Source organism: Colossoma macropomum, unplaced genomic scaffold (genome assembly GCF_904425465.1).
Source record: "Colossoma macropomum unplaced genomic scaffold, Colossoma_macropomum, whole genome shotgun sequence".
NCBI lineage: Eukaryota > Metazoa > Chordata > Actinopteri > Characiformes > Serrasalmidae > Colossoma > Colossoma macropomum.
Window position 1 is genome coordinate 39814429 of NW_023494802.1, and position 24962 is coordinate 39839390.

Here is a 24962-nt window from a genome sequence, read left to right on the forward strand (position 1 = left end):
ATTTTCCCTTCTTTCCTATTGTTTTCCCTGTTTGCCTAAATGTTTATCCTCCACCTTCCTCCCTAGCACATAGCTGAAATTCCAGTCTGTAAATGCCTTGCCTTTACTTAGTGGGATGCATTGCCTTCTTATGCCTTGTGTTGTATGCTGTAACACGCTATGTTTTATTCTACAGATCTGTTTCATATGTACCACATAGTTTAGTGATTATCATATTGCATTACCACTTAACCTCCTGATGTTCTTTCCTATAATCAACCCCCTCACTTTTTTATTTGTTCTTTTTTCCACCTGCACTCTTTTCATCCCACCCCTTTTCATCCTCTACTTGTCCCCACTTCATCTTCTCTCTACATCCCACTCTCTCTTTCTCTCTCCTTTTGTCCTGTCCCCCTTTCGTCTCCCATCCCATGGCTCCCTCTCCCCTCACCCCCTTAATCATCTCTCTCTACATCCCACTCCTCATTCCCCTCTTCTCCATTCTACAACCTCATTCCAGGTATCCATCTACCTCATCTGATGCCACCAACCCAATCCCACCATCTCCATCACCCCCACTGTTCCATTTCCAACGCTTTATATCCCATGCCTCCGCTATTACTTCTTGCCTGCCCCAGGCATCCTCCAAGTCACTTCCTGCACCATCAGTGCTAATCTTCCTCCACCCTGCTGTCCCAAGCTTGAACTTCATCCCCCTCTTCCCTTCACCAGCTCCTTAACTCTTTGTCCAGTTTTCACCACCACCCTCCCCCTTAGAATTCCGCCCACCAAGGCCAAACACCTCATGTATCTTTCAGCTGCCTGCAGATTTTCCAGGCAAGCACTCACATTTCTTCTTCATGCCCTGACCCTCTTTCTGAAACGCCTGAAATCATGTGTCTATCGTTCTGCAGCTTACCGAGCCTTCTCTCCCATTTATAGGACATCATGGGACCCAACTTTCCTTTCCAGACAGCACTGATCACCATGCATTCTCAGCCCTTGGCGTTGCACTAGGTACAAAACTAGGGCTCAAAGAAGAGTTGCGCTACTCAGAAGCAACCACACCTATGCGCTGTAAACCACACAACCCCTGGCACAACTGACAGGCAGTCTGGCACACTATGTTTATTGTTCAAATCTCAAGCTAATAAAAGTGGATATGATGGTTGCCTTGGCCAAACAGTGCTCATCATAGAAAAAAATCATTTAGCCCTACCTTCATCTACCAAATGCATCTGCCCACTCCTACTGGTGCTACCTGAATCTGGAACCGCATTGTTATCTTCTCATACAGCTCATCCTGCTACCTCTACCTTCTCATTCTACCTCTTGAGTCTCCTCTAGCCCTTTCTTTGTCAACCTACAACTGACCCCATGGATGTGGCCACTTGCAATGCTGCAGCAGGGGATGGGCCCCCCTACTTCACTGGACTTCATGATTGTCAGAGCTAGCTCCCCTTTCACTATTCATCTTACAACTACCCTATACTCTAAACTTTAACCCCATCAGCCACACTTTTCATATTTTACCACAGAGGCTCTCCTCCATCTCTCACCCCAGTCTCATTTCATCTATACCAGCCCCCGGATGGTCTACCCTTTTGCTGGCTCCGTCTCTCCCCCATGAGCAACATCTTCAATACAATCTTCAGTTGTGCTCCATCTGGAGCCAGCAATTTGCTGGATGATGATGCCTGTCTTTTAGGCCTTCAGTATGCCCCCTCCTTAGACTGGACTAACATTTGATTTGTTTTGTGATGATGCTGTCTGTGCCTCTGCAAACGTGCTGCTCTCCTAGTAATCTTCTGCTGACTTCTATGTTGACTTCACTCTCTCATCCTCTTCATTCCTCAGTCCTTGGGAGTAGCATCCATTCACCATCAATGGCCTTTTTTTGGAGTCTTGAATTTCAAGCAAGGGATCCTCACCAGCTGTTATAACTGAACAACTATTCTGCTACCAACCTCTGATGCCTACTTTCTGCACTAACCAGAGTGTCATTCAGCTTCCTCCACCTATCATCACACCCATCACCAACTCCCAGCCACTACCTTCTAACAGCAATCCCTGCTCTATGATCTTTCCATTCAGGAAGATACAATCTGCCTTAAACACATTTTACCTGCCATGCTCTTATATCTAACACTCTGCCATGTTTATCACAATCTTTACAATCTGATATCAACCAGAGAAGGATGGGATCCCCTGTTGAGTCTTGGTTCTTCTCAAGTTTTCTTCCTCGTGCCCCTATCAGTTTATCCTTGTGACTGTTCCCCTCAGCTTACTCACCAGGGGTTTAGACCTGGATGTCCAATAAGCAGCACACAACGTCTTGTAAAGCTATTGAACCAAACTGTTTAATCTGCTCCATCTTTCCTCTCATTTTACAAACCTTAATAGCAACACACTGCTTCTGCTCAAGTGCCACAAGAAGGGTGAGCTTAACCTCTAAAGACCTCTACCGACTCAGGTTAAACTTCTCAACCAAACCATGGGAATCCCAGTGCACTCCACCTTACACAGACACCCAAATTCTCCACCATCTGATCAACCCATCATTCCGAATCCAGCTCCTCTATATCCCACTAGCATACACTCATACCAAGTTCTTTACCAAAGCTGTGGCATTTTTCAAAACACTGCCGAAGAATCTGTAGGCCAGAGCCTCCTCAACCACTATCTTTTTCATCATTTGAAGACACCTCATGCACCTGAATACAGTCCAAGACCTGCACATTTATTAATTTAACTTTACTCCAGCCCAAGTTCCCAGAGTTCTATCCCCTGCGTCTGTCTGTCTCGCTTCTTACTTCCACCATATATGGAACCCTCCTTCCAATCTAATGACCTATAAGCTGCCCAGAACTCCAGGCCAAGTTTTCTGAGTTCTATCCCCTGCATCAATCAGTCTAGCTTCATACTACCATATGCTGAATCCTCCTTTCCATCTAATGATCTATAATTTCTCATCTCTACTTTTCATTTCCTGTGACAAAGTTTTTGCAATCCTGTCAAATCCTATCAATCCTGTCCGTCCTACTACAGTTAAAAAGCTACTAGCTATGGGCAGCAGCCACCCAGAGCTCCAGCCCAAGTTCTCTTTTCCATAGTGACCAGACTAACCTGAATCATAAACCGAATGTGCACTTTCCAGCCCCAAGCCTTATGACATTATAGAGAGGAACGTTTAAACACTCCTCAAATGAGAGACAGTAAGAGAAAGGCAGAAAACGCATGCGAGAGAGAGAAAAAGAAAGAGTGCACGAGGCGATAGAGCTAGCATGAGTATGCGAGAAAGAGTTTGAGCATTTGAGAATGCAATGGAGAAAATATGCAAGTGCTTGAAATTTCTGAAAAAACTGGCAAATCTACACTTATAAAAGGAAGTCAGCTTGCTGTTTAAAATTAAAATTAAGTTGAATAAACATCAATTAGTGAGTTAACAGAACAGTTACTATGTGTGTTACGTGCTGTTAACTTATTATTTGAAGAACAGTAACATTAAAATTTTTCCAAAAGTCCAAATCAGTTTTTACAGTGTACTTTAAAAGTCACTCATTTGAAACCCAACCTTGTAGGTGAAAAAATGTTTACCTAGTATTCTGACAGGCTCGGGTTGGACTGCAGACCTCTAATACTGTTTATCTGGACCCAGTGTTACCAAGATGGAGTGCAATAATTTATGTCTAAAATATTGTTTCTTGTTTGGTTTTAGGCAAGAGGAGTTTCACTTAATGACTGTGTAGCTTTTCAAGTATATAAAAGTGCTGATAAAGTGTTTCTCTGTTAGCTGGACATTAGAGAGGAGATGTATGAGGAGACTGATGTGGAGAGAAAGGAAATCTACAGAGGACTTAGTGTACTATTACTGTTAGTGTACAGTACTATTAGTGAAACTGTTTTTGACACATTCTTTTTTTATACAAACAGTTTTGTCATTCTTTTTTTTATTTTAGGATTTTATTTATGAGACATGCCAATCAGCATTACTGAGTGAAAAAAAAAATGGAGGAAGAAATCCCAAAACAATTTTACAATAAACTGGGCTGAGCCCCAGATAATTACATGCCTGTCCAATGCCCCGGGCCTGAACTTCATAAAAGTTGCAGCACCTCAAATTTTCCTCTAAGTGGTGAATTAGGGGATCTTCTTGGGGACTTCCAATCACCAACTGTTAAGTAGGTGCACTCTGATTGATTCCACTCTGAACACAATCAGTAACTTCCTTGGATCTTAAAATGGTGCACTGATTTTTCCAGCAATTCCTAGAGAAAACCAAACAATGGCTGATGCTAGCAGTCCCGCCTCCCAATCCCAACCCAAGGACTATTGAAGCTTAAATATGTAAAACTTTTCCTGCTTTTCTTTCCAATGTCTGCGTGGTATGGTGTCTCAAGATGCTGGAAAACCTCTACAGTCTAATTTGGTTTAAACTCTAGATAGATTGTTGGTGTACGCCTCCTGATTTTTATTCAGGTAATTTAATAATACTCTCTGATTTGATTTTACCTATAGAGATACACATACATATCTTTTAGATTTCTCATATTATCTTGATTCAGTTGGTTTATTACATTTTGTATGCTACTGTTGTTTTATTTTTTTACATATATCCTGCACTACTCTTTTTACTTAATGCTTTATTACTAAAATTTGGGAATGTTTACCCATGTGTGTGTATTTCATATTACAGAAGTTCTAATAACTAAAGATTCTTCCTCTTCCTCTTAGGGAATACCATTGTTGCCATTGGTGATGCTCATGGGATCCTGGATCCAGATTTTTTCTGTAAAGCTGCTTTGTGACAGCATCTGTTGTAAAACGTGCTACAGAAATAAATTTTGACTTACTGTCTCCATTAACCAACCCCCTCTGCTGCCATCCACTGGGTATGTTTGGTCTGGCTATTTCGATTTCCAGTGGAGCTGTAAAAATAGCCATTGGTTTAAAAACCAGCATTCCACTTGCTAGGATAATCTCACTTCCTGGATAAAATGTTACTAGTAATTTGGTGTTCTTTCAGAAAAGACAGATTTAGAGAGGATAATCTTGCTGTGATCCAGAAAAAATCCCTCTAACTTTCAACCAATGCAGAAATATTAGTGTGTTGGGTAGGCTGTCTTCTGCGTAGGGCTGGGAGTCTCAAGGCACCTCACGATTTGATTCGATTATGATTCAGAGGGCTGCGATGCAATTATAAAACAATCATCGATGCATTTTCAGGCATTTTTTTTCTATACAGGATTTCTTTTTTCTCATGATCCATAATGATCCATAACGAATTTACTTCCAATATATTTTATTAATAAAACAAATGGAAGCAATGTGGCAAGTGAACTGGAAGGCTCTCATTCACTGCTCTTGTTTGGAGCACATGAGACGCTGCTGCCACTCATCTGTGATAAAATGCAGTTACGGTGACATAAGATTCTGTGGCAATGGATGTCCATGCAGCACATGTTCGGTTTTGGTCTCATTGTAGAGAGTGGGGTGGGGGGGCTTGCTGTGTCAGTAAAATATCTTTGAGATGAGATGCTGTATCTCGGTTCCAAAGTGTCCAACATAGTACAAAAGCCCTGGTTCTCAACGACTGAGAACGGACGCAAATCCTTGCCGATAAAAGTTGTGATAAAGTTATGTAATTCGCTTCCAAGTTGGGTGCAATCTTAGACAACAAATCTGCAACAAGAGACTGTCAAACACTAAAAGTTGCAAAGATGATGTCTTTCAAATTTTCCCAGTCCACCTTAAATGGTGCCGCATTTACATTCTGGCACCTCAGGCAGAATTTAAGGTGGAACAGGAAAATTCGAACAAGAAGCTGGCGAATGAGAAGCTGACTTCAGCCTCGTAAAACAGTTGAACGTTGAGAGACATTTTACAATAAGCTGTTCTACTTTTGAAGAAAGGTTTTCTGGCGGAGATGGGAGGGAAGCGGTTATAGCTAAAGCTTAAAGCAGAGCAAAGTAAGTTTTAGTTTATATTTTTAGCCTATACTACAACATTATTACATACTGAGACATATTGGACATTAAATTGTTGTGGCTCCCAAGGTGGTTTGATTTTTGTTGAAAGGACAAAATGGCTCTTCTTAACATTTGGGTTGTGACTCCTGACCTTACCTAGGTTTTAACGCAGAGAGAGCCGGTCAGATTTCTCGCTCATCCAGTTGTGTTTTTGTTATGTGCATACCACAGACTGTCCGGGCGCTGCACTTCTGCACTTCCAAGTTCTGCCTTTTGCGTTCCATCAATATTACGTTATAAATTAAATACTTAGAAAATCGATTTTTGACATTTGTGAATCGGTTCAGAATCATTCACGTCCACATTGTGATGCATCTAAGAATCGATTCTCTCCCCCCCCCCCCCACCCCTACTTCTGAGGCAACAAATTGTGGTTATAATTGCCTACAAGGTGTAGTTTCTGATGTAGAGTAAATACAGCCACAAATTTAGTATTCAACATTCCAGTTGCTATGAGAATCTAGGATGATGAGTCACTTGCAGTTCTTTCCAAAAAGACACTAATTTAGAAAGAATAACTATTTCTTTCTAACGCAGAATAGTTTCCTCTAAATTTGAGCCAAAACAGAAAAATTAAGTCCTGCAGGCAAGATACAACACCACGTACAGCAAACATGCCAAAAAGATGTGTGTGTGTCTATGCATGTGAGGAATACCTGCTAATAGCCCAGTGTTCACAACTTAATCCCTTTTATCAGTAATTAAGTCATAAATGTAATGATGCTAAATCAGTTAGGTAGGTCATGCTCTGAGACAGCGTTTATGGTCATTATTTTCTATAAAGTGTAGCTTGGACTTTAAGCTCACTATTAAAATATTTGTTTTACTTTGAAGTTACCACCCCTATATTTGCATGGCGTAAACTTATTGTTTTTGCCCAGTAGTGTGTTATGCTTTGAGTGCTGTGGTGGTCCACACCATTATTACAATTTGACCCATAGTTAACTTGCTTAAAAAATAGGAAAAATTTACTACTATGAGGTCCCGTTATGGTTTCCACCTTTTTGGTGGAGAGAAGTGCTTTTGCTGTAACTGGTGGTCAGGCATGTGAGAAGGACTGCTAATAACCCAGATAAACCAGAGTTTACAACCTATTCCTCTTTATCTGTGATAAAGTCATAAATGTAATGCAAAATCAGTTAAGTACGTTATCCTTTCAGGCATCATTTGTGGTCATTATTGCCCACAAAGTGTAGCTTGGACTTTTGGCTCACTATAACATGTTTGTTTTACTTTGATATCACCACATTTGTGTTTGCATAGAGTAAGCACATTGTTCTTGCTCAATCAAGATTGAGTGCAGTGGTGGTTATTCCAGTTTGACCTTTAGTTGTAAAATCATGCCGGAAATGTTGGGGTGATTTTCAAGGTTATGTGACACACTGATTGCACGATTTCGTCACAATACAAACTTTATGTTAAGCATCATAAAATGTCTGGTGAGACTGACTTATCACCCTGGACACCCACAGTAAAAGACAACCAATCACCATTGAGGAACACATGAGGGTCTGGGAGACCTAAAAGTTGAAGCAGCTCAAATTTTCTTTTGAGTTGTGAACTGGGGGTCTCCTGACTTCTTGTTGCCAACATCCAGGTTGGTGCTTCTGGCCCCACTCTGAGCTCAATCAGCACCTTTCTCGTCAGAAGCAAGAAAACACATGCAAACTTCTGGCTCTTTAAATGGTGCACTGGTTTTCATCTGTGATTCCCAGAGAAATCTGATCAGTGACTGATTCTAGCATCAAAGCCTCTCAGACCCAACCCAAGGACCATCGAAGCATAAATATGCAAAGCTTTTCTCTTCTTTCCTTTTTAACATCGGCATGTGTGACATCTCAAAGATGCTGTAAATCCTCTAGAATCTAATTTGGTGTAAACTCTAGAAAGGTATGTTTATAGCTGCTGTATGTCATCTTTATATGGTGAGTTAACTACACCTATTTATTTCATTTTGTATACTATTGTTATAGCTTGCATTACTCTTTTTACCAGTTGCTTTATTCCTATACTTTTTTAATTTCTTTTAAATTTTCTCCAGATAATGAGAACATTATAGCTATTCCAGTTGTTTTTTAACTGTCTCCATATGGGCCTGTTGGATTGGTGCTCTAATTGTTAGAATTATTACCGTCTAAACAATTCTGTGTTATTTGGCAACCCAGTGCTGACTGAATGTTGGACAAAACACATGCTGGTATGTATATACATATATATGTATGTATATACATACAGAAATATCTGTTGTGGAAAAAATAAGTATGTCCTCTAAGCTTAATTGCCGGCTTTCCCTTTTACTTTCCTACATCAACTTCTGGGAGTATTTGCCCACTCCTCCTTACAGAGCTCATTCTCTTGTGTCAAATTGGAGTACTTACTTGCAAGTACTGCCTGTTTCACATACCCTACTGCATTTACGGGGTTAAGATGTGGGCTGTGATTTGGTCATTTCACAACTCTTTATTTCTTCTTGTTTCTGAGCCACACTTTTTAAGTAAAGTCTAAAGTTAAAGCTGTTGTCCTGTTGCAACATCTAATGTCATAATCCGGCTTCAGCATTTGGATAGATGACCTCAAGTACCCTTTGTTACAATCCATGGCAGCTCTATGATGAGAAAGCTGATCAGGCCCTGAGAAAAGGCACAGAAAAGTAGCTCTAAACAGCAATGACTCCACCCCTGTGCTTTACAGTTATTTTCGTACAAATAAACTGTAGAAGAAGGCACCCTTCCAGGTAAGGCTATATTTGTTTAAGCCCAGACATGGAGTTTGCTCTACTATTGAGACATTATATAGGAAGAAAATAAGGATTTTGCTACTATGAAGTGAGGTTTTTAAATACACAGAAAAGAAATACACATAAAAAGAAAAGATAAAAAAAGCAATGACAATAGTTGATTACTGTGGGGTAAATTACTAGAGAGTGTCAGGCCAAATACTGCTTATTCAGAGTCATTCAGAGTGGTTTAATGTAAAATGCTCCAGTCTAGGAAACTTACTAAATTAGTATCGTTTATAGTATTGGTGATGGAAATCAGATATCTGAAGTGTTTAATGCTTTCTAAAAGCTCCCTTACAGAAAGGTATTGTATGTCTGAGATGTTGCTTTATGATAGTCTTGAGCAGATTTTTTAATCCATTAATGGTAGAGAGGGATATGGAAGGTATTGTAAGGTAAAATAGTCCCCAAACAAAACACATTACTTGGAAGACAAGTTCACTGGTGGTTTTGGATGGTAAATAAACTGTCTACATTTGTGTTGCAGTCTTGGAGACCCCTTGTTCCTATCACCATCCCTGTAAAGAAATCTGAGTCTGTAAATTTCTCTGCAATTAACCATTTCACACCAAACTCTGAATGACTGTGTTTACATCTCAGTGATTGAAATATGAGGAACTTCGCAAAATTAATGATATTTCACATTCAACTGAGAAAAGCCAAAGTTTCTATCCTCAAGGAGCACAGATCTATATTTTTTTTACATAACCGTGTCAAGAGATTTCTTTGTAGCAAAGCCAGGGTTCTCTAAAGAACCTATCAGTCAGTTGGATAATTTTTGTACATGAGATCTGCTTTTCACTCAAGCTCAAGGAACCTCCACATATTATAAATGTTCTACACCATTTCAAGATTTCCAAGAAGTAGTGGTCCTCAAAACAGTTCTCAGGGTTTTTAATGCATAGGGATAGAGCAAAAATGTGAACTGGCGAGGAGTCCCTGAGGACCAGTTTGAGTGTTCTTGAGTGTGTGGGAGTTAATTCAAAATTAAATAGTCACTTTCTGTATTTCATGTGTTCATGAGGTTGCAACAACTTTCAATGCTTTATGTGTTCCTGGACTTTGTCTGCAGTGTCTCACAAAACTGGAAACTCTTTGACCTTCTAATAGATGAGATTAGAAGACATTTTTTTATACCTGATAACACCTACTGTGACGCAGTTGTATGGAAATGATCAAATGGCTGTTTTCAATACAAACAGCTCTCTCTCTCTCTCTCTCTCTCTCTCTCTCTCTCTCTCTCTCTCTGTGTGTCTCCTCCTGATTTTACTGTATAAAGCTGTGGGTGACTGTGCCATCCTGCACTTCTCTCAGAATGGAATCTGTGCTAAAATATTTGGAATGGATGTATGTGGGCTTGGCCCTGCTGGGTGGTCTGCTCACTCTGCTTCTGTTGGAGATCTTCAAATTGAACTCCTCCAGGAGCTGCAGCCCCCCTGGACCCAAACCACTGCCCTTTGTGGGTAACCTGCCCCAATTCATTAGGAATCGAATGGCCTTCATCAGATCGGTCAGTTCCCTTTTTTTCCTTTGGTGGTACATTTACTAGCATATCAGATTGATCAGTTTCTGCTTCTTCATACATATTTTATATATTTAAATTGATTTGTAAATGAATATAGAATATAGATGTGAATAGTTGAATATCCGTAAGTCCTTTAAATTTCTAGAAAATTGTTGAGTCTGCAGCAAGTATAGTGCTAGACTTTCTTACATGGACGTGTTTGCAAAATTTCATCCTTCGCCACCATGAAATGAAGAGAGCATTCCATGGTGATGAAGAATGAAAGCTTTACAAACATTCCCAGGTAAGAAAGTATATAAATGCTCTATAAATAGAATATAAAATCTACTACAAGTGTAAAATTTGCACTTAGAATTTTGTTTGTGCAATGCTAACTAGAACATGTGCAAAGTTCACTATAGCTCACCACATGCTGCTATTGTGTAGATTATTGTGGAGAGTGCTTTCATATTTTATTTTATTTTAAATTATTGCCCTCTTTTTTGACAAGCAAGAAAGCTGACTTAAGAGAACAATAAAGTTGATAACTACTGGCTAAAGTCATTAAAACAGTGGTATCCAGACTTATCCACAAAGGGCCAGTGTGGCTGCAGGTTTTCTTTCCAACAATTTGTTCATGGTCAGTTGTTCATGATCAGCTGTTTAAACAAACAGAATCAGGTATAGCTTCATTGGAATGAACATCTGCAGCCACGCCCACCCTTTGCAGATAAGATTGGACACCCCTGCATTAGAAGAACCAATCAGTGTGTGCCCCTAGCAGTTTTTGGGAGCACACTCAAGGACATGAGGTGCCTTGACCCTGATCTGTCCTGGTGAGCTCAATGTTGCTCCCAAGATGTCTAATAGATTCTCTAATGAACTTTAAGAGAGGAGAGACAAAGTAGTCTTTTGTCCGTATCACTGTTGCAGCAAAGGGGAATTGAAGACATTTACCTTGCCTCTTCGGTTATCTGATTTGTTAAGAAGCAAATGGCAAACTTGTACTTGAAATAAGCCACAGTGAACAATCCATAACTGCACCTGCCTATGTCTTACCAACGAGGGCTGATAATACGTAGGCAGGTAAACTTTCACCATGTGAGAGTTTACCATCCAAACCAGTGGTTCTGCAGTTGAATATCTCCCAGCACCTCAGCAACCTGGAGAGGGGCCAGGGGCTCTAGAGTGACCACAATTAAGTCTGTGAAGGGCAGCAAGGCCAATCGTCATCACATTTCTTCACCTTCCATTAGCAATTAACCAGGTCACAGGGCAGTTTTGCATTATTATATGGCTTTCTTCATCCACTGCAAAGATGCGTGATCAGTGACAAGGATGAAAGGACTACCTTTCCATTAGTACTAGTGTTCCTCTGCCAGCCATCTGATAGCAAAGCTTCTTAATCCGTGGGCTGCATACCAGCAGGGCAGGTTTATGACACACAGGACTGTTATTGAGTTTTTGAGATGGCACCGCTCCCAGTCAACTATCTGACTTGGCAGTTTGCACCATGATTGGAAGGCAAGTAAGGGTTACAAAAGACGGAGGATTTTCTTGTCAGCCCTGAGAGGGGATAATTTGTTGAGGTGAAATTAGACTCAAATCTTTGGGAACACTCCAAATTCCCTAGAAAGCATGTATCCAGGACTTTGTCATGAGATGTTCTCTGATACCACCTTTTCCACTATGGTGTATGGACCTTGAGTTTGCAAGACCCAACCTGTCTTTTTGCCACCTTGCCGTTTTGCCACATAATACAATAGGCTTTCCTGAATCACTAACTTGACCTATCCATGAGGGTCCCTGGAAACTCTTTCTGAGGTGGTGGCACATTCTCATTTTGTTTAGTTCAACCCTTGACTAGGATAATCATTATATTTGTTGAGGTGTTTTGGGGTTCTTTAGGCTCACAGTCTTTCTTTTTTTGGAGAGAGAGCTCTGAGAAATCAGTCTATAGCTCCTTATCATAAAGTCATTACCATCTGCTTACAAGACTGCCAGGGTGGTACCTATTCTGAAGAAGACCACTCTCTACAGCTCTGACATCAGCCGCTATCAGTATTATCTATCCTTTCCAGAAGTCTCAAAAGTGCTGTCTGTAATCACTTTTTTTCACTCAGAACCAGCTTCATGATCTCAGCCATTCTTGCTTCAAATTGGTGGACCCTATAAAAACTGCTATCAACACAGGAAAATAGCCAAACTGTCATTGGCACTAATTCTTTTGACCTCTCTGCAGCTTTTGACACAGTTGACATCTGTTTTCACCAACATTATAATAACTGCCTCTGCATGAAATTAGTTTGAGTTCTACTTGGAAGGGTGTAGTATGTATTATGTTATCAGGTAACATGGAGGGAAACATACAGACTTTTCATTGGTGTCCCACATAGCTCAGTGGTGGGTCCTGTTTCCCTTTCTCTATACATTTACTCTACCAATTCTATGCTGATAACACTCAGCTAATCCTTTCCTACCCACCCTCTAACACTTAGGTTTCCAGTCGTATCTTGGCATGTTTTGCTGAGATCTCATTATGGATGGTAGCCCACCACCTGCAGATGAATCCCAGCTAGGGAGCTGCTATACATGTCTGGACCTACAGACTGTGATCTTACCATTTCATTTGAGAACTCGGTGTAAGAAAAACTTGGTGTAATTCTTGATGACCAGGTATCAATCTTTGCTCACTCTGTGCAAACCTGACTCATTCATGCAGATTTTTCCTCCACAACATCTGGAGGAATCTATACTTTCTCTCTCTGTAGTCCTCCCAGGTGCTTCTTCAATCTTCTGCCATCTCAGTACTTGCTTACTAAGCCAAAAATGGACCTGCCACTCCCAACCTGATGGCAGTGGCCAAAACTCAATCCATACTTGAAGCCCTTTGAGTTTCAAGTACTACTTGACTTGCCTATTATCCTTCCAGGTGCCTCATGGACAAGCATGGAGACTTTTCTTTGTCTAGTCACCTATATGGTGGAACACACTTGCCCTGGCTGTCCAAACAGTGTCCCTCCCTGTCTTCAAATGCTGACTGATGACTTATCTTTTTGTGAAACAATTAAATGGCATCTTCTCTAGTACTAGTACAAAGTCTTGTAATGCAAAGGAAATGCCTCATTTCTATATTGAGTATTTTTGTATTTAGGTATCTGCACATTTACATTTACATTTATGGAATGTGGCAGATGCCCTTAACCAGAGTGACCTACAATTTGATCCTTTTACATGAGAAGGCTAAGGTAGCATTAGGAGTCTTGCTCAAAGACTTTCTTTGGTATAGTGTAGGAATTGAACCCCAGTCCACAGCGTGGAGAAAGGTAATGTCTACTAAATGCTATAAATGAAATTCAAAAATCAAAACTGAATCAGGTTGTTAAAGAAAACAATGAACTGTGAAGAGACTATAATTGGCCACTTGCATATTGAAGTCAGCAAACACACCAGAAAACAAATGTGGCAACTGTTGCATCAGCACATATACTTGTCCATCCCAACATTGTAGGTACAGTAAACATTTTACACCCTTTCAGATGCCGAAATATGGTGAGATTTGCACAGTATACTTTGGAAAGAAGCCAACGATCATGCTGAATACCATGCAGATTGCGAAAGAAGCTTTTGTTCAAAATGGGAACGTGTTCTCTGGAAGGCCATCCATGCCAATAATACGCTCCAGCAAAAGCTATGGTTTGTATTGCATGACTCATTGGCTTAAATTCATAAAACTTACTACCAGATTTACTGTGACAAGAGTTCAGATTAATAGATTTAAGAGGCAATAAATTTAAAACAGCCTCTTCTTCCGGCATCAAATGTTTGGCGAATTCCTCTCCTGCGTATGTAAAGGTTTAGCTTGGAAGCCAAATAAATGAAGAATATTTTAATTTGTTGAGATTCTAATTGCATTCGATTCTAACTGCATTTGATTTTATTCTAAACAGTTTTAGCTTTTAACCCTGTTTTTCAGTTGACAGTGGATTTTACAAAGACATTCAAATTTAATCAAATAAAAATGACATTTCTTACTAGTAAAACTGAATATTTGCTATTCCAAATGTAATATTTACTCTTGAAATTTGTATTATTACATGTGCAAATTAAATTAGTAATTAGAATTTCAACATTTTAATTCTTGTGGGCAAAAAATGACCACATGTTAAACTTTAATTCATGTTACTAAAAACTGTTACTGCAAATTATAATGAAATGGAAAAAGGCTTGAATTCTCACCAAAGAGAAATGAAATTCCTAATGTCATTCATATAATTGAAAGTTGAATTTTAAGATGTTATCATTTTCATGAACGTCATATTTTTGTATCCATTTTGGCAGCCAACCAGAGCATCACTTGGTGTGCTTCTTTATTATGGTGGTGGTATGACCTCATTTAGATGTCAGTTTAGATGTCAACTTTGATTGGCTCTTGCCTAGAACACTGACACACCAATCAATAGCTCTTATTTACTCTACTGTGAAGTTTTATGAATCTGGACCATTAACGTCTGTGATTGACCTTTACTGATACTTTTACTTTATCTTTGGAAAAAAATAGAAAATCTAAGTGTGCCATTCCATCTCTTTACAACTTTTTTTCCATTCTCTTCTGTTATCTCTTTTTTCTTCTCTACATCTCTCTCTGCCGCTTTCAGGTATTGTGATGGCCCAATATGGTCACTCATGGAGAGAGCAGCGACGGTTTGCTCTGCACACACTGCGTGACTTTGGTCTGGGAAGGAAAACTGTGGAAGAGCATATTTCAGAGGAGGCGCAATACCTCCTCAAGGAGATGTTCAAACAAGAAGGTAGGAAAGATTAGTTATGCCAATTTCAGACAAAGGACACCTGAGCTGGGGTGAACTGTAAAGAACAAGGAAATCAGTTACCCTTTAGTGTGAAAGGAGTTGTGGTTATGCGTTTAATTGCTTTGCCTTTTTTTTTAACAGGTTCTATTAAAACTTTAAAAAAAAAGAAATCCAAATGTTTAAACAACCTAATATTTCAATAATCAACTAACATGCTCACCATTCACCTTTTAGTTCTGACTTACAATAAACTGTTTTTAAAGAATTTTTGTTGTAACATCTGGATAAACACATATCATTAATGTACATTCTCTAACATGGTATGACTCTCAAAAGGGTAAAAGATTTTTCTATGAATGTCACCTTTGTAAGCATCTATAAACACATTCACAATGTGTTATAATGCATTCATAAGGCATTATAAACATGGCTATAAATATTTATAAAAATGCATTACACGTTATAGCCATGCTTATTATGCATTATGAATTGTTAACATAATACATTATAAGTACTGATCATAACAAATTATAAGAGCTTATAAGTCGTATTTGTCTGCTCTAAGTAAAGTGAAGTGTACTGTACTAAAGCTTCCTCCGGTGTTAAGAGTGGAGTATTTACTGAAGGATTTACTGAAACACTAAAACATACCCAATAAAGCACATTACAGGCTTCAAATGTCAGAGTTTAAACTAGAGCTGCCATCAGTGTTTTATTCAATGTGGGAAAGTCAATGTACACCACCGTTAGCTTGGTATTTGTCTTTACGCTCTCCAAGCTGGGACTGACTTCTTTGGCACTGACAGTATAACATGTTATCAACACTACTTCTAATGCATTATATTAACAATTCATAATGTATAATAAACATGGCTATAAAGTGTAATCCAGTGTAATTCATTTTTATAAATGTTTATAATCATGTTTATAATGCCATATGAAGGCATTATAACATGTTATAAATGTGTTTATAGATGCTTACAAACGTGACATTCATAGAAAGTGTTACCAGATTTTTTTCATTTTTCACTAGCAGCACCAATTTCTAACAATGTGCAGCACCATCTTAGTTAAGGATAAATTACAGAAACAAAATAAGACACCACTCCAAGACTGCTTCACATATTAATCCATTGTGAATTTTAAATAAGCTCTAAGCATGTTCCCAGCTATTTTTATAACTCAAGCAAAGTACTTCAGCTTGTGCTCTTCTTGTTTTCCACACAAGTTTTAGCTTACTGAATGAACTGGTCCAGCCTTAAATAGCTAGAAAACATCAAATAAAAACATATTAACAGTGATTAACATACTTCTCATATTTGCCTCAACTTCTGTTTACTTACTCTATGCTACTTTAAAAAAAACATACTTAAAGGTCATCAGCTGTTTTGCTCACCTGTAAATAACAAGGGAACCAGACACGATTTAGTGTGTAAGCTCTTCTGGTTATGCATTTTATTGCTTTGCTTTTGACCTTCGCCAGAACTGCAGATTTCCTATGACTGTCAATATAAAGTGCCATCTACAGGGCAATCTACATAGCAGCTTTTCCTGATTTTAGTTTTGTTCTGTTATATTGAAAAAAACTAATAATTGATAGAGATTTCTCTTTTCTATTCTAATTTAACAAACAAAATAAAAATAATAAAATATGTAGGATGCCTTTTTTGTGCTTCAGATTTCTACACCACTACATATTGTCTGTCATTTGTTGGTATTTCTTTGTTAATGTGATTGTTTCATTGTCAATTACTGTCTAATTGTTTAAATGAAGTTTTGTTCAAATGAACTCAAGCCCTATTGGAGCTGGATTAGTTTTACCTGGGGAGGTGTTACAATTTGAATGATTACTGACAAGATTCATGATTTTAATTCTGTAAGAATCTGCCTTGTCCATAGTTTTCAACAAGTCTGCAAATTCCGAAATGAATAACCTTCTGGAGTGAATTTGCTGAAATTTAGATCTCCCTAATAGTAGTCCTATTTGAATCGACATCACAGTAATGAAATAATAAAACTGGGTAATAGAAATCGGAGCCTCCATTTTTGTCCTTTTTTACAATATGAAGACAAGACTAATAGCTAAAATGGAGCTTGATCCAACCCAATTCCGTAATCCTCAAGGTTATGACCAGACTACTGAAATCCACAACAATTTGGGATTTTACAATCCCATTCTGTCCAGTACATTCTGATTATGCACCATTACTTGGAATTGCCAATGATAATGTGCGTCAGCCCACAATGAAGATGTGAAATCTCCTAACTCCTCTAGTGTTGTATTTTTTATTATTTGCCCATTTAACTGCAAAAACATGTTGTTATTGTTCAGAAGTGAGGCACTTATCACATAATGCTGACATAAATGTCCACATGATGATGTTTCAATGTAGTGTATTTGGGGTAATTTGGGAAAAGTATGCAGATCCTTTATCCCAGTCAAATTTACATGCAAATTACATTACCAGACCTCCTCGGTAAAACAAATCAAGCTCCAATAGGACTTTAAAGGAGTTAATGCTTAATAAGCTGAATTTGGTTAATCACACCACTCTATGCTGTAGTTCAGAAACTGTAAATGTCATGGATTTTTCAAACATCCCTGCTGACAGTAAAACAAGAGTTCCCTCCATTTTTTTTTGCTGACAGACATGTAACTATTTCATAGTGATGACATTAAAAAAAGTTCTACTGTTAGGTTTCTGTCCTTGTATGTTCCTTATCAAATACACTCTTCTGCCATTTTTCTTGAAGGAAAACCTTTCCATCCCATCCACCTTCTTATGAACGCAGTATCTAATGTGGTCTGCTCCATCATCTTTGGAGACCGTTTCGATTATGACAACAAGCGCTTTGCTATGCTGCTGAAACTTCTGAATGAAAACGTTCAGCTTGCTGGATCAGCTGTGGCGCAGGTAATTAGTGGAAGCTTTCCTGGTGAAGTCAGGTGTTTTAAAAAAAAAGGGCATTTTGATGTGATTTTGTGTAAATAAACTGTAAAATTAAATGATGCAATTTAATTTTGAATGAAATACTTTTTACTTTTTTTGCAGCTTTGCAACTTGGTTCCTATCATAAAACACTTTCCAGGGCCTCAGCAGAAGATCTTGCATAATTCCTTTGCCTTAAAAGATTTTATCCTTGAATTTGTGGAGGAGCACAAGAAGACTCTGGACCCAGACAACCTCCGGGACTTCACTGACGCCTACCTGATTGAGATGACCAAGGTGAGAGGTCAAACTTCAGGACATGCTCTTTGACAGCAACAAAGACAGTGCTGCATACTTTACAGTTCTCCAGAACACCAATTGTAACCATTAGTTATCTGTGATGTTAAATGGTGGCTGTGTTATTTATTTTCTAGTTGTGAACATTTGTGACTGTGGAGTTGAAGTTTTAATACTAACTGAATCATCCAACCAGCTTTCAGTATTCTACAGTGGTGGATGTCTTACAGAATTGAATAATTTCTTGTTTTGAGCAGCAAGAGTCAAAAAAAGACTCTACATTCCATGTGGAGAACATGATAACTTCGATCTCAGACCTTTTCTTTGCTGGGACAGACACTACAGCAAATACCCTCCGATGGGGACTTATTTACATGATGAACCACCTCGACGTGCAAGGTACTGCTACAAGTCACCAATAACACTGACCTGATTTCATTTGTTCACTAAACATGGTTTAAGAAATGGTATTCCTTTTGTTCGTCCATGACCTGAACATTATTGTATTACGAATTGGTTAATGACTCAGTAAGAAAGCTGTTATTGCTGTATGTCCTATAACATCTCTCTTTAGTGCCTTCTGTTTTTTCACATTCTTTCTCATGTGGCTGTTTGACCACATGTCAGAACGCTGTCATGAAGAGATCATTCGGCTGATGGGTTTTGACCGCTCTCCCTGCATGGGTGACCGTACACAGCTCCCATACACTTGCGCCACTATTTATGAGATCCAGCGCTGCGCTAACGTCGTTCCTCTTGGTGCAGCACACCAAACCACAGAACCAGCACAGCTACGAGGATACCACCTGCCCAAGGTAATGAAGGGATAGGGGGATTGTGGATTTAATACATGACAGCCTGAATGGAACTATGTATGAATGTATTAAAAGCTGAATGGGAACACTCAATCAAAGGAAAGATGAATTATTAAGTATGAATGGAGGTATAGCCACAAAAGTGGGGTTATTAGATCATGTTTTGCCAATATATTTTGACACGCATATTAGAGTTTTATCTGTTTTTTACTGCAGCTTTTTTGAGTTTTATGACTGACTAATGCTAGTTTCAGAAAACTGAAAAATTAGGACTGGCCCAAACAGAATTTTACAGACTTTTCTTCAACCATGGTTTTAAATATGTTCATTACTGCACTTTAAAATGCATCCACTAGGCTGAAACAATGTATAAATAGATAAGTATAAATAAGTCACCTGTAATCTGTCATTTTGTTTCATAAATCAGAGCAATTCACCTGTATGCCTTGTATTAGGTTAAATTTTTGTTGAAAAAGTCTTGTTGAAATTGTGTTTTTCTTGTCTTTAATTCTAAAACAGTTGGGACGCTGTGCAAAATGTAAATCAAAAAAGAATGCAATGATAGGCGAATCATTTAAACACGATATTTAATAGACAATAGTACGGAGACAATATATCCAATGTTGAAACTGAGAAATTTTTTGAAAATTATGTGCTCATTTTTAACTTGAGCAACACATTTGAAAAAAGTTGGGACAGGGCAACAAAAGACTGGTAAAGTTGTGTAATTATAAAAAAAAAAATAAATAAATAAAAAAAAATGGGTGGAACATTTTAAAACTAATTAGGTTAATTGGCAACAGGTCAGTAATATGATTTGTTACAAAAGAGCATCCCAGAGTCTTTCAGAAGTAAAAATCTGTGAAAGACTGCACGGGCAAATAGTGCAACAATTTAAGAATAACATTCATCAACATAAAGCAGTAAAAATCTTGGGGATTTCATTATTTATAGTACATAATATAATTAAAAGATTCAGAGAATCTGGAGAAATCTCTGTATGCAATGGACAAGGTCAAAAACCATTATTGTCTGGTAGTGATCTTTGGGCCCTCAGGCAGCACTGTATTAAAAACACAACATGATTCTTTAATGGAAATCACTGCAAGATCTCAGGACCACTTCTGAAAACCACTGTCTGTGAACACAGTCCATCGCTGCATCCACAAATGCAAGTTAAAACTCTACCATGCAAAGAAGAAGTCATATATAAACAGGATCCAGAAAAAACGCCACCTTCTATGGGCCCGAGCTCAATTTAAATAGACTGAGGCGAAGTGGAAAAGTGTCCTGTTGTCTAACGAATCAAAATATGAAATTGTTTTTAGAAAAAAACATGGACACCGCATCCTCCAGGCTATAAGGAGAGGGACCATCCAGCCTGTTATCAGTGCATTGTTCAAAAGCCACTATCATGATGGTATAGGGGTGCATTAGTGCACATGTCTTGGGTGACTTCTGTGAAGGCACCATTAATGCTAAACAATATATACAGGTTTTGGAGCAACACATGCCACCATCCAGACGACGTCTTTTTCAGGGAAGGCCTTGATTATTTGAGCAAGACAATGCAAGACAATCAGGTGATGAAACATCATGCCCCTGTCCCAACTTTTCTGAAATGTGTTGCTGGCATCAAATTCAAAATTTGCATTTATTTTTTAAAAACAAAATTTCTAAAAAAGTTTCAACATTTGATGTGTTGTCTTATATGTCAATATGTAGTACTATTTTCAATTGAATATAGGGTTTAAATGATTTGCCTATCATTGCAATCTGTTTTTATTTACATTTTGCACAGCATCCCAACTTCAAAATGGGGTTGTACTTTAAAAAGTTAAGTAATTCAAAAGTAATGGAAAGTATTACATTAAAATATTACATTCCTTTAATATAGTAAATCTTTGTATTAGGTTGCAATTACATTTTTAACAGATAATCAGTAATCTGTACCACATTTTTTATCATCTGATCATTTTAAGTACCCCCACACGTGACTATTCAGGCATCTTTGCTTTTTCAGTGGTTCAGTGTGGAAAGTAGTGCAGTTTGTCTTTGCTGACACTTATTTTGGGCTAAAATCTTTGTGGCATAAAAAAAGCCAATACTTCCAAATACTAGATATCATAATAATTATAAACAATAAAATATTGTTGAACAACTTTGATCCTTACATTGCATATTTAAAAACTGTATAGCAATTTTATAATTATTTACAACTTTCTCTGTCTTTTTAATATGACCGAAAATACAAAAAATAAAACTTCGCAGCTCATCTCTGACTGCACAGCCAGGCCATTTAATTTACTTCAATGCATGTGTGTTATTTATATGTTTCTCTTTCCCATGGCAGGGATCTGAGGTCATGGTCAACTTAACGGCCATCATGACTGACAAAGAGCACTGGAAGTATCCAGACACGTTCAACCCAGAGAACTTTCTGGATAAAAAAGGACAGTTCTGCAAAAATGAATCCTTTCTGCCGTTCTCTCTGGGTGAGTCTGCTGCTGGTGTCTACCTGAGGGTCCATGGGCAATAGAGATTGATTAAGAATGTACAAGTGTGACTCATTCCCAGACCAGAAATGATGTGATGCAGACCTGACAACCCCCGAACAGCACTAAACTCCGAAAATTTTTTATTGGAAAAATTCTAAAGTCGACTCTAATTTGGATTTGATTCCAAGATTCAGTTGAACACAATCATTTTCTTGATTCTTGGTTCCAAAAATCGGTAGTTAAACAGAAAGGGGTTAAGTGTGAACACAATCTAGAGCTGAAATGACGTGCCAGGTCCACTTCCCACAAATGTACTTAGAGGGCTCAGGGGTGAACCGAAGCCAATACGTTATCAGGAAAATTGCTTTTATTTCTGAAAATTGTTAATTTAGCAGTTTAGCTTAGCAACTTAGTTTATCACTGTGTTCAGATTAGTTTAGCTAATTCACTTATCTTCTTCATTTCCTACTCTCACTATTGTTTGAGTTCAGGTTTCACCTACAGTGAAAATAAACAGCATTCCTATCTGGATTATCACAGTGGCTAACATACACAAAGAAAACAACAAAAAAACAACATAGAAACTTCTCTGATTAGCCACGCTAGCATTGAGATGGTTTGTGTGTGTGTGTGTCCTGCAGGTCCGAGGGTGTGTCTTGGCGAGTCTCTAGCAAAGATGGAGCTCTTCATCTTCTTCACCTCTCTGCTCCAGCAGTTTAAGTTCTCATGGCCTCCTGGAGCTCCACCGTACAACATGGATGGTGCTGGGTTCTTGGTTCTCGCTCCATTGCCCTTCAATATAATCTGCCGCAGCAGACAGACCCCTCACTGAATCACCGATGTGTTCAGTCTTTATACCTGAACATTCAGTACCAGACCTGGAGAACTTCCTCTGCTCTAATGCATGTAATCAATCTTAATCTGAGTATACTATCAAGTTTTTGCTTTGCACCAGGACCAACCTGGGGTAAATGTACATGGGGTAAATACATGATTTCCACTAAAATAATGAGCACAATAGTTACATTTTATCAGGTATTTCTAACAGAGGAATTATACAGTTTGAAATGTATGTAAAGGCTATTTTTGTAATGCTTAGACTGGGGTCTAAAATTCTGAAATCACATAGAAAATCTGGGATTTTTTAATATTTAAACCTGGAAATACACAGAAAGAAAAAAATATTAAAACAAAAAAAAGTTTATGCGCTATTTCTAGGTCAGCATTCAAATGTAAAGCTGAGTTGCCATGTAAAGCCTGAAATAAACATATAAAAGTCAGAGATGTCAGATTGAATGTTATTCTGACCACATCATGAGTTTATGTATTAGTGTCACATGCAAAATCAACATTATACTAATGATGGTAAAATAACAATAGTAGATAATTCATTTACATCCTCAGAAGATGCATTCTTCATTATATTTTGACTTAGTTCTCTTTGAATTCTTTCTTAACACACTTTCAATCATCAAATTCATCCACTTGGGGAAGGGGTCAGAAGCACAACCCATGTTACAAAATGTTCTTCCACACATTGTGTGCAATCACACATTTCCACCAGAGTCTCCAAATCCCCAATCTTAAATAGTGCAGCAAATTTGTAGCACTGACCATGTTAAGGAAAGTCAGATTTGTGTTTTTGAGTCTTATTTTTTCAATTGAAGCCTGTGTTCAGGAACTTTCAGGATTGGATTTACTCATCAGAGACTTTTGCACAAACTTGTGGAGTTCATTTCATTAAAGCAAAATGGGGACATACTGTACCAAATATAAAGAAATCCTGAAATTCAGTGCAATATTTAAAAGATTCTGCTTTTCATTCAAAGTGTTATACTGTAAATATTTTTACTATAATTCCAGAACTTTTATCACTTTAGAGCTTTGATCACTTTAAGATTCACACTGCCTGTTATGCTTGTTATGTCTGCTTCTTGTTTTTAAAGTTCATTATTTGATTATTCGGAGAATTTTCATTTTGACAATATTGATGACCTAATATACAATTTCATTTAAACCACATAGAACCAAGTTGGGACGCTCTGCAAAATGTGAATAAAAAAGAATGCAATGATGTGCAATTCATTTAAACTATACATTTAAAAGAAAATAGTACAAAGACAACATATCAAATGTTGAAACTGAAAAAAAATATTGTTCTCTTGAAAAAAAAAAAAACATGCCCAATTTGAAACATTTCAAAAAAGTTGGGACAGGGGCAACAAAAAACTGGTAAGGTTGTGTAATGCTAAAAAAAACACCAGATGGAACATCTCACAACTAATTAGGTTAATTGGCAACAGGTCAGTAACATGACTGGGTGTAAAAAGAGCATCCCAAACAGGCTGAGTCTTTCAGATGTAAAGATTTGGAGGAGTTCACCACACTTTGAAAGATCACATGGGCAAATACTATAAGAACTCAAAAATAATATTTCTCAATGTAAAACAGCAAAGAACCTGGACATTTTCAGAGAAACCAGAGAGATCTTTGTATGCAAGAGACAAGGCTGAAAACTAATATTGGGTGGCCATGATCCTCAGGCCCTCAGACACGATTCTGTAGTAGAAATCACTGTATGGGCTCAGGAGCACTTTTGGAAACCAATGTCTGTGAACACAGTTCATTGCTGCATCCACAAATGCAAGTTAAAGCTCTACCGTGCAAAGAACAAATCATATATAAACAAGATCCAGAAACACCACTGCCTTCTCTGGGCCCGAGCTCATTTAAGATGGACTGAGGCATAGCGAAAAAGTGTCCTGTGGTCTGACAAATCAAAATTTGAATTTCTTTTTGGAAATCATGATTCTTAGTAAATATTGATTAGAAATCTTCACTTAAGGAAAGAGGCTCAGTTTGTCTTTACTTAAAGTTAACTGGTGGTGATTTATTATTGAGGTATGAATAGGAATTCATGAAAGTAAGCACATTATAGAGACCATTGCTAAGGTAAGTGTTGTGCACAAGACTATGATGTGTAATATACAAAAAATGCTTAATTCACCCTAGTTCCAACTTAATAAAGTAGTTATTATTAGCCAGTTAATATTATGACACCGTGTTTTGTCTGCGGCACTGCAGGATCAGCAACATAAAGAGACTGAACTGGTGATGATCAGTTAAAAGCTTGAGGAACTGACCAATAGAGCTTTTGAAGCCATGTGATTAAAATCAACCACAATAAAATGGTGTGCTATGATATCTAGTACCACACTGGAAGAATAAAACTGTGGACAGCACCAACGAAAAGAACAAAACCTAACCATGCTTGCCAATTCTGAAACAAAAAGTACTTAGCTAACCTACAAAAGGAAACA

General features: G+C 38.1%; 1 protein-coding gene across 1 annotated transcript; it reads left to right on the plus strand.

Annotated features, from left to right (window-relative positions):
• The first annotated feature begins 10066 nt into the window (after window positions 1-10066).
• On the plus strand, window positions 10067-22922 carry LOC118822224 (cytochrome P450 2C15-like). The gene is made up of 9 exons (XM_036591163.1): window positions 10067-10297; window positions 13831-13987; window positions 14950-15102; window positions 17857-18017; window positions 18156-18329; window positions 18587-18728; window positions 18957-19144; window positions 21498-21639; window positions 22284-22922. The coding sequence occupies exons 1-9, from the start codon at window positions 10103-10105 to the stop codon at window positions 22472-22474; spliced, it is 1503 nt and encodes a 500-aa protein (XP_036447056.1). The 5' UTR covers window positions 10067-10102; the 3' UTR covers window positions 22475-22922.
• The last annotated feature ends 2040 nt before the right edge of the window (window positions 22923-24962 follow it).

Bases quoted from the DNA above. Each gene is read 5' to 3' on its own strand.
- LOC118822224 (XM_036591163.1), top strand. From the start codon at position 10,103: ATGGAATCTGTGCTAAAATATTTGGAATGGATGTATGTGGGCTTGGCC. The intron at 18,330-18,586 runs GTGAGAGGTCAA...TGTTTTGAGCAG, and splicing joins ACCTGATTGAGATGACCAAG to CAAGAGTCAAAAAAAGACTC. The intron at 19,145-21,497 runs GTAATGAAGGGA...TTCCCATGGCAG, and splicing joins GAGGATACCACCTGCCCAAG to GGATCTGAGGTCATGGTCAA.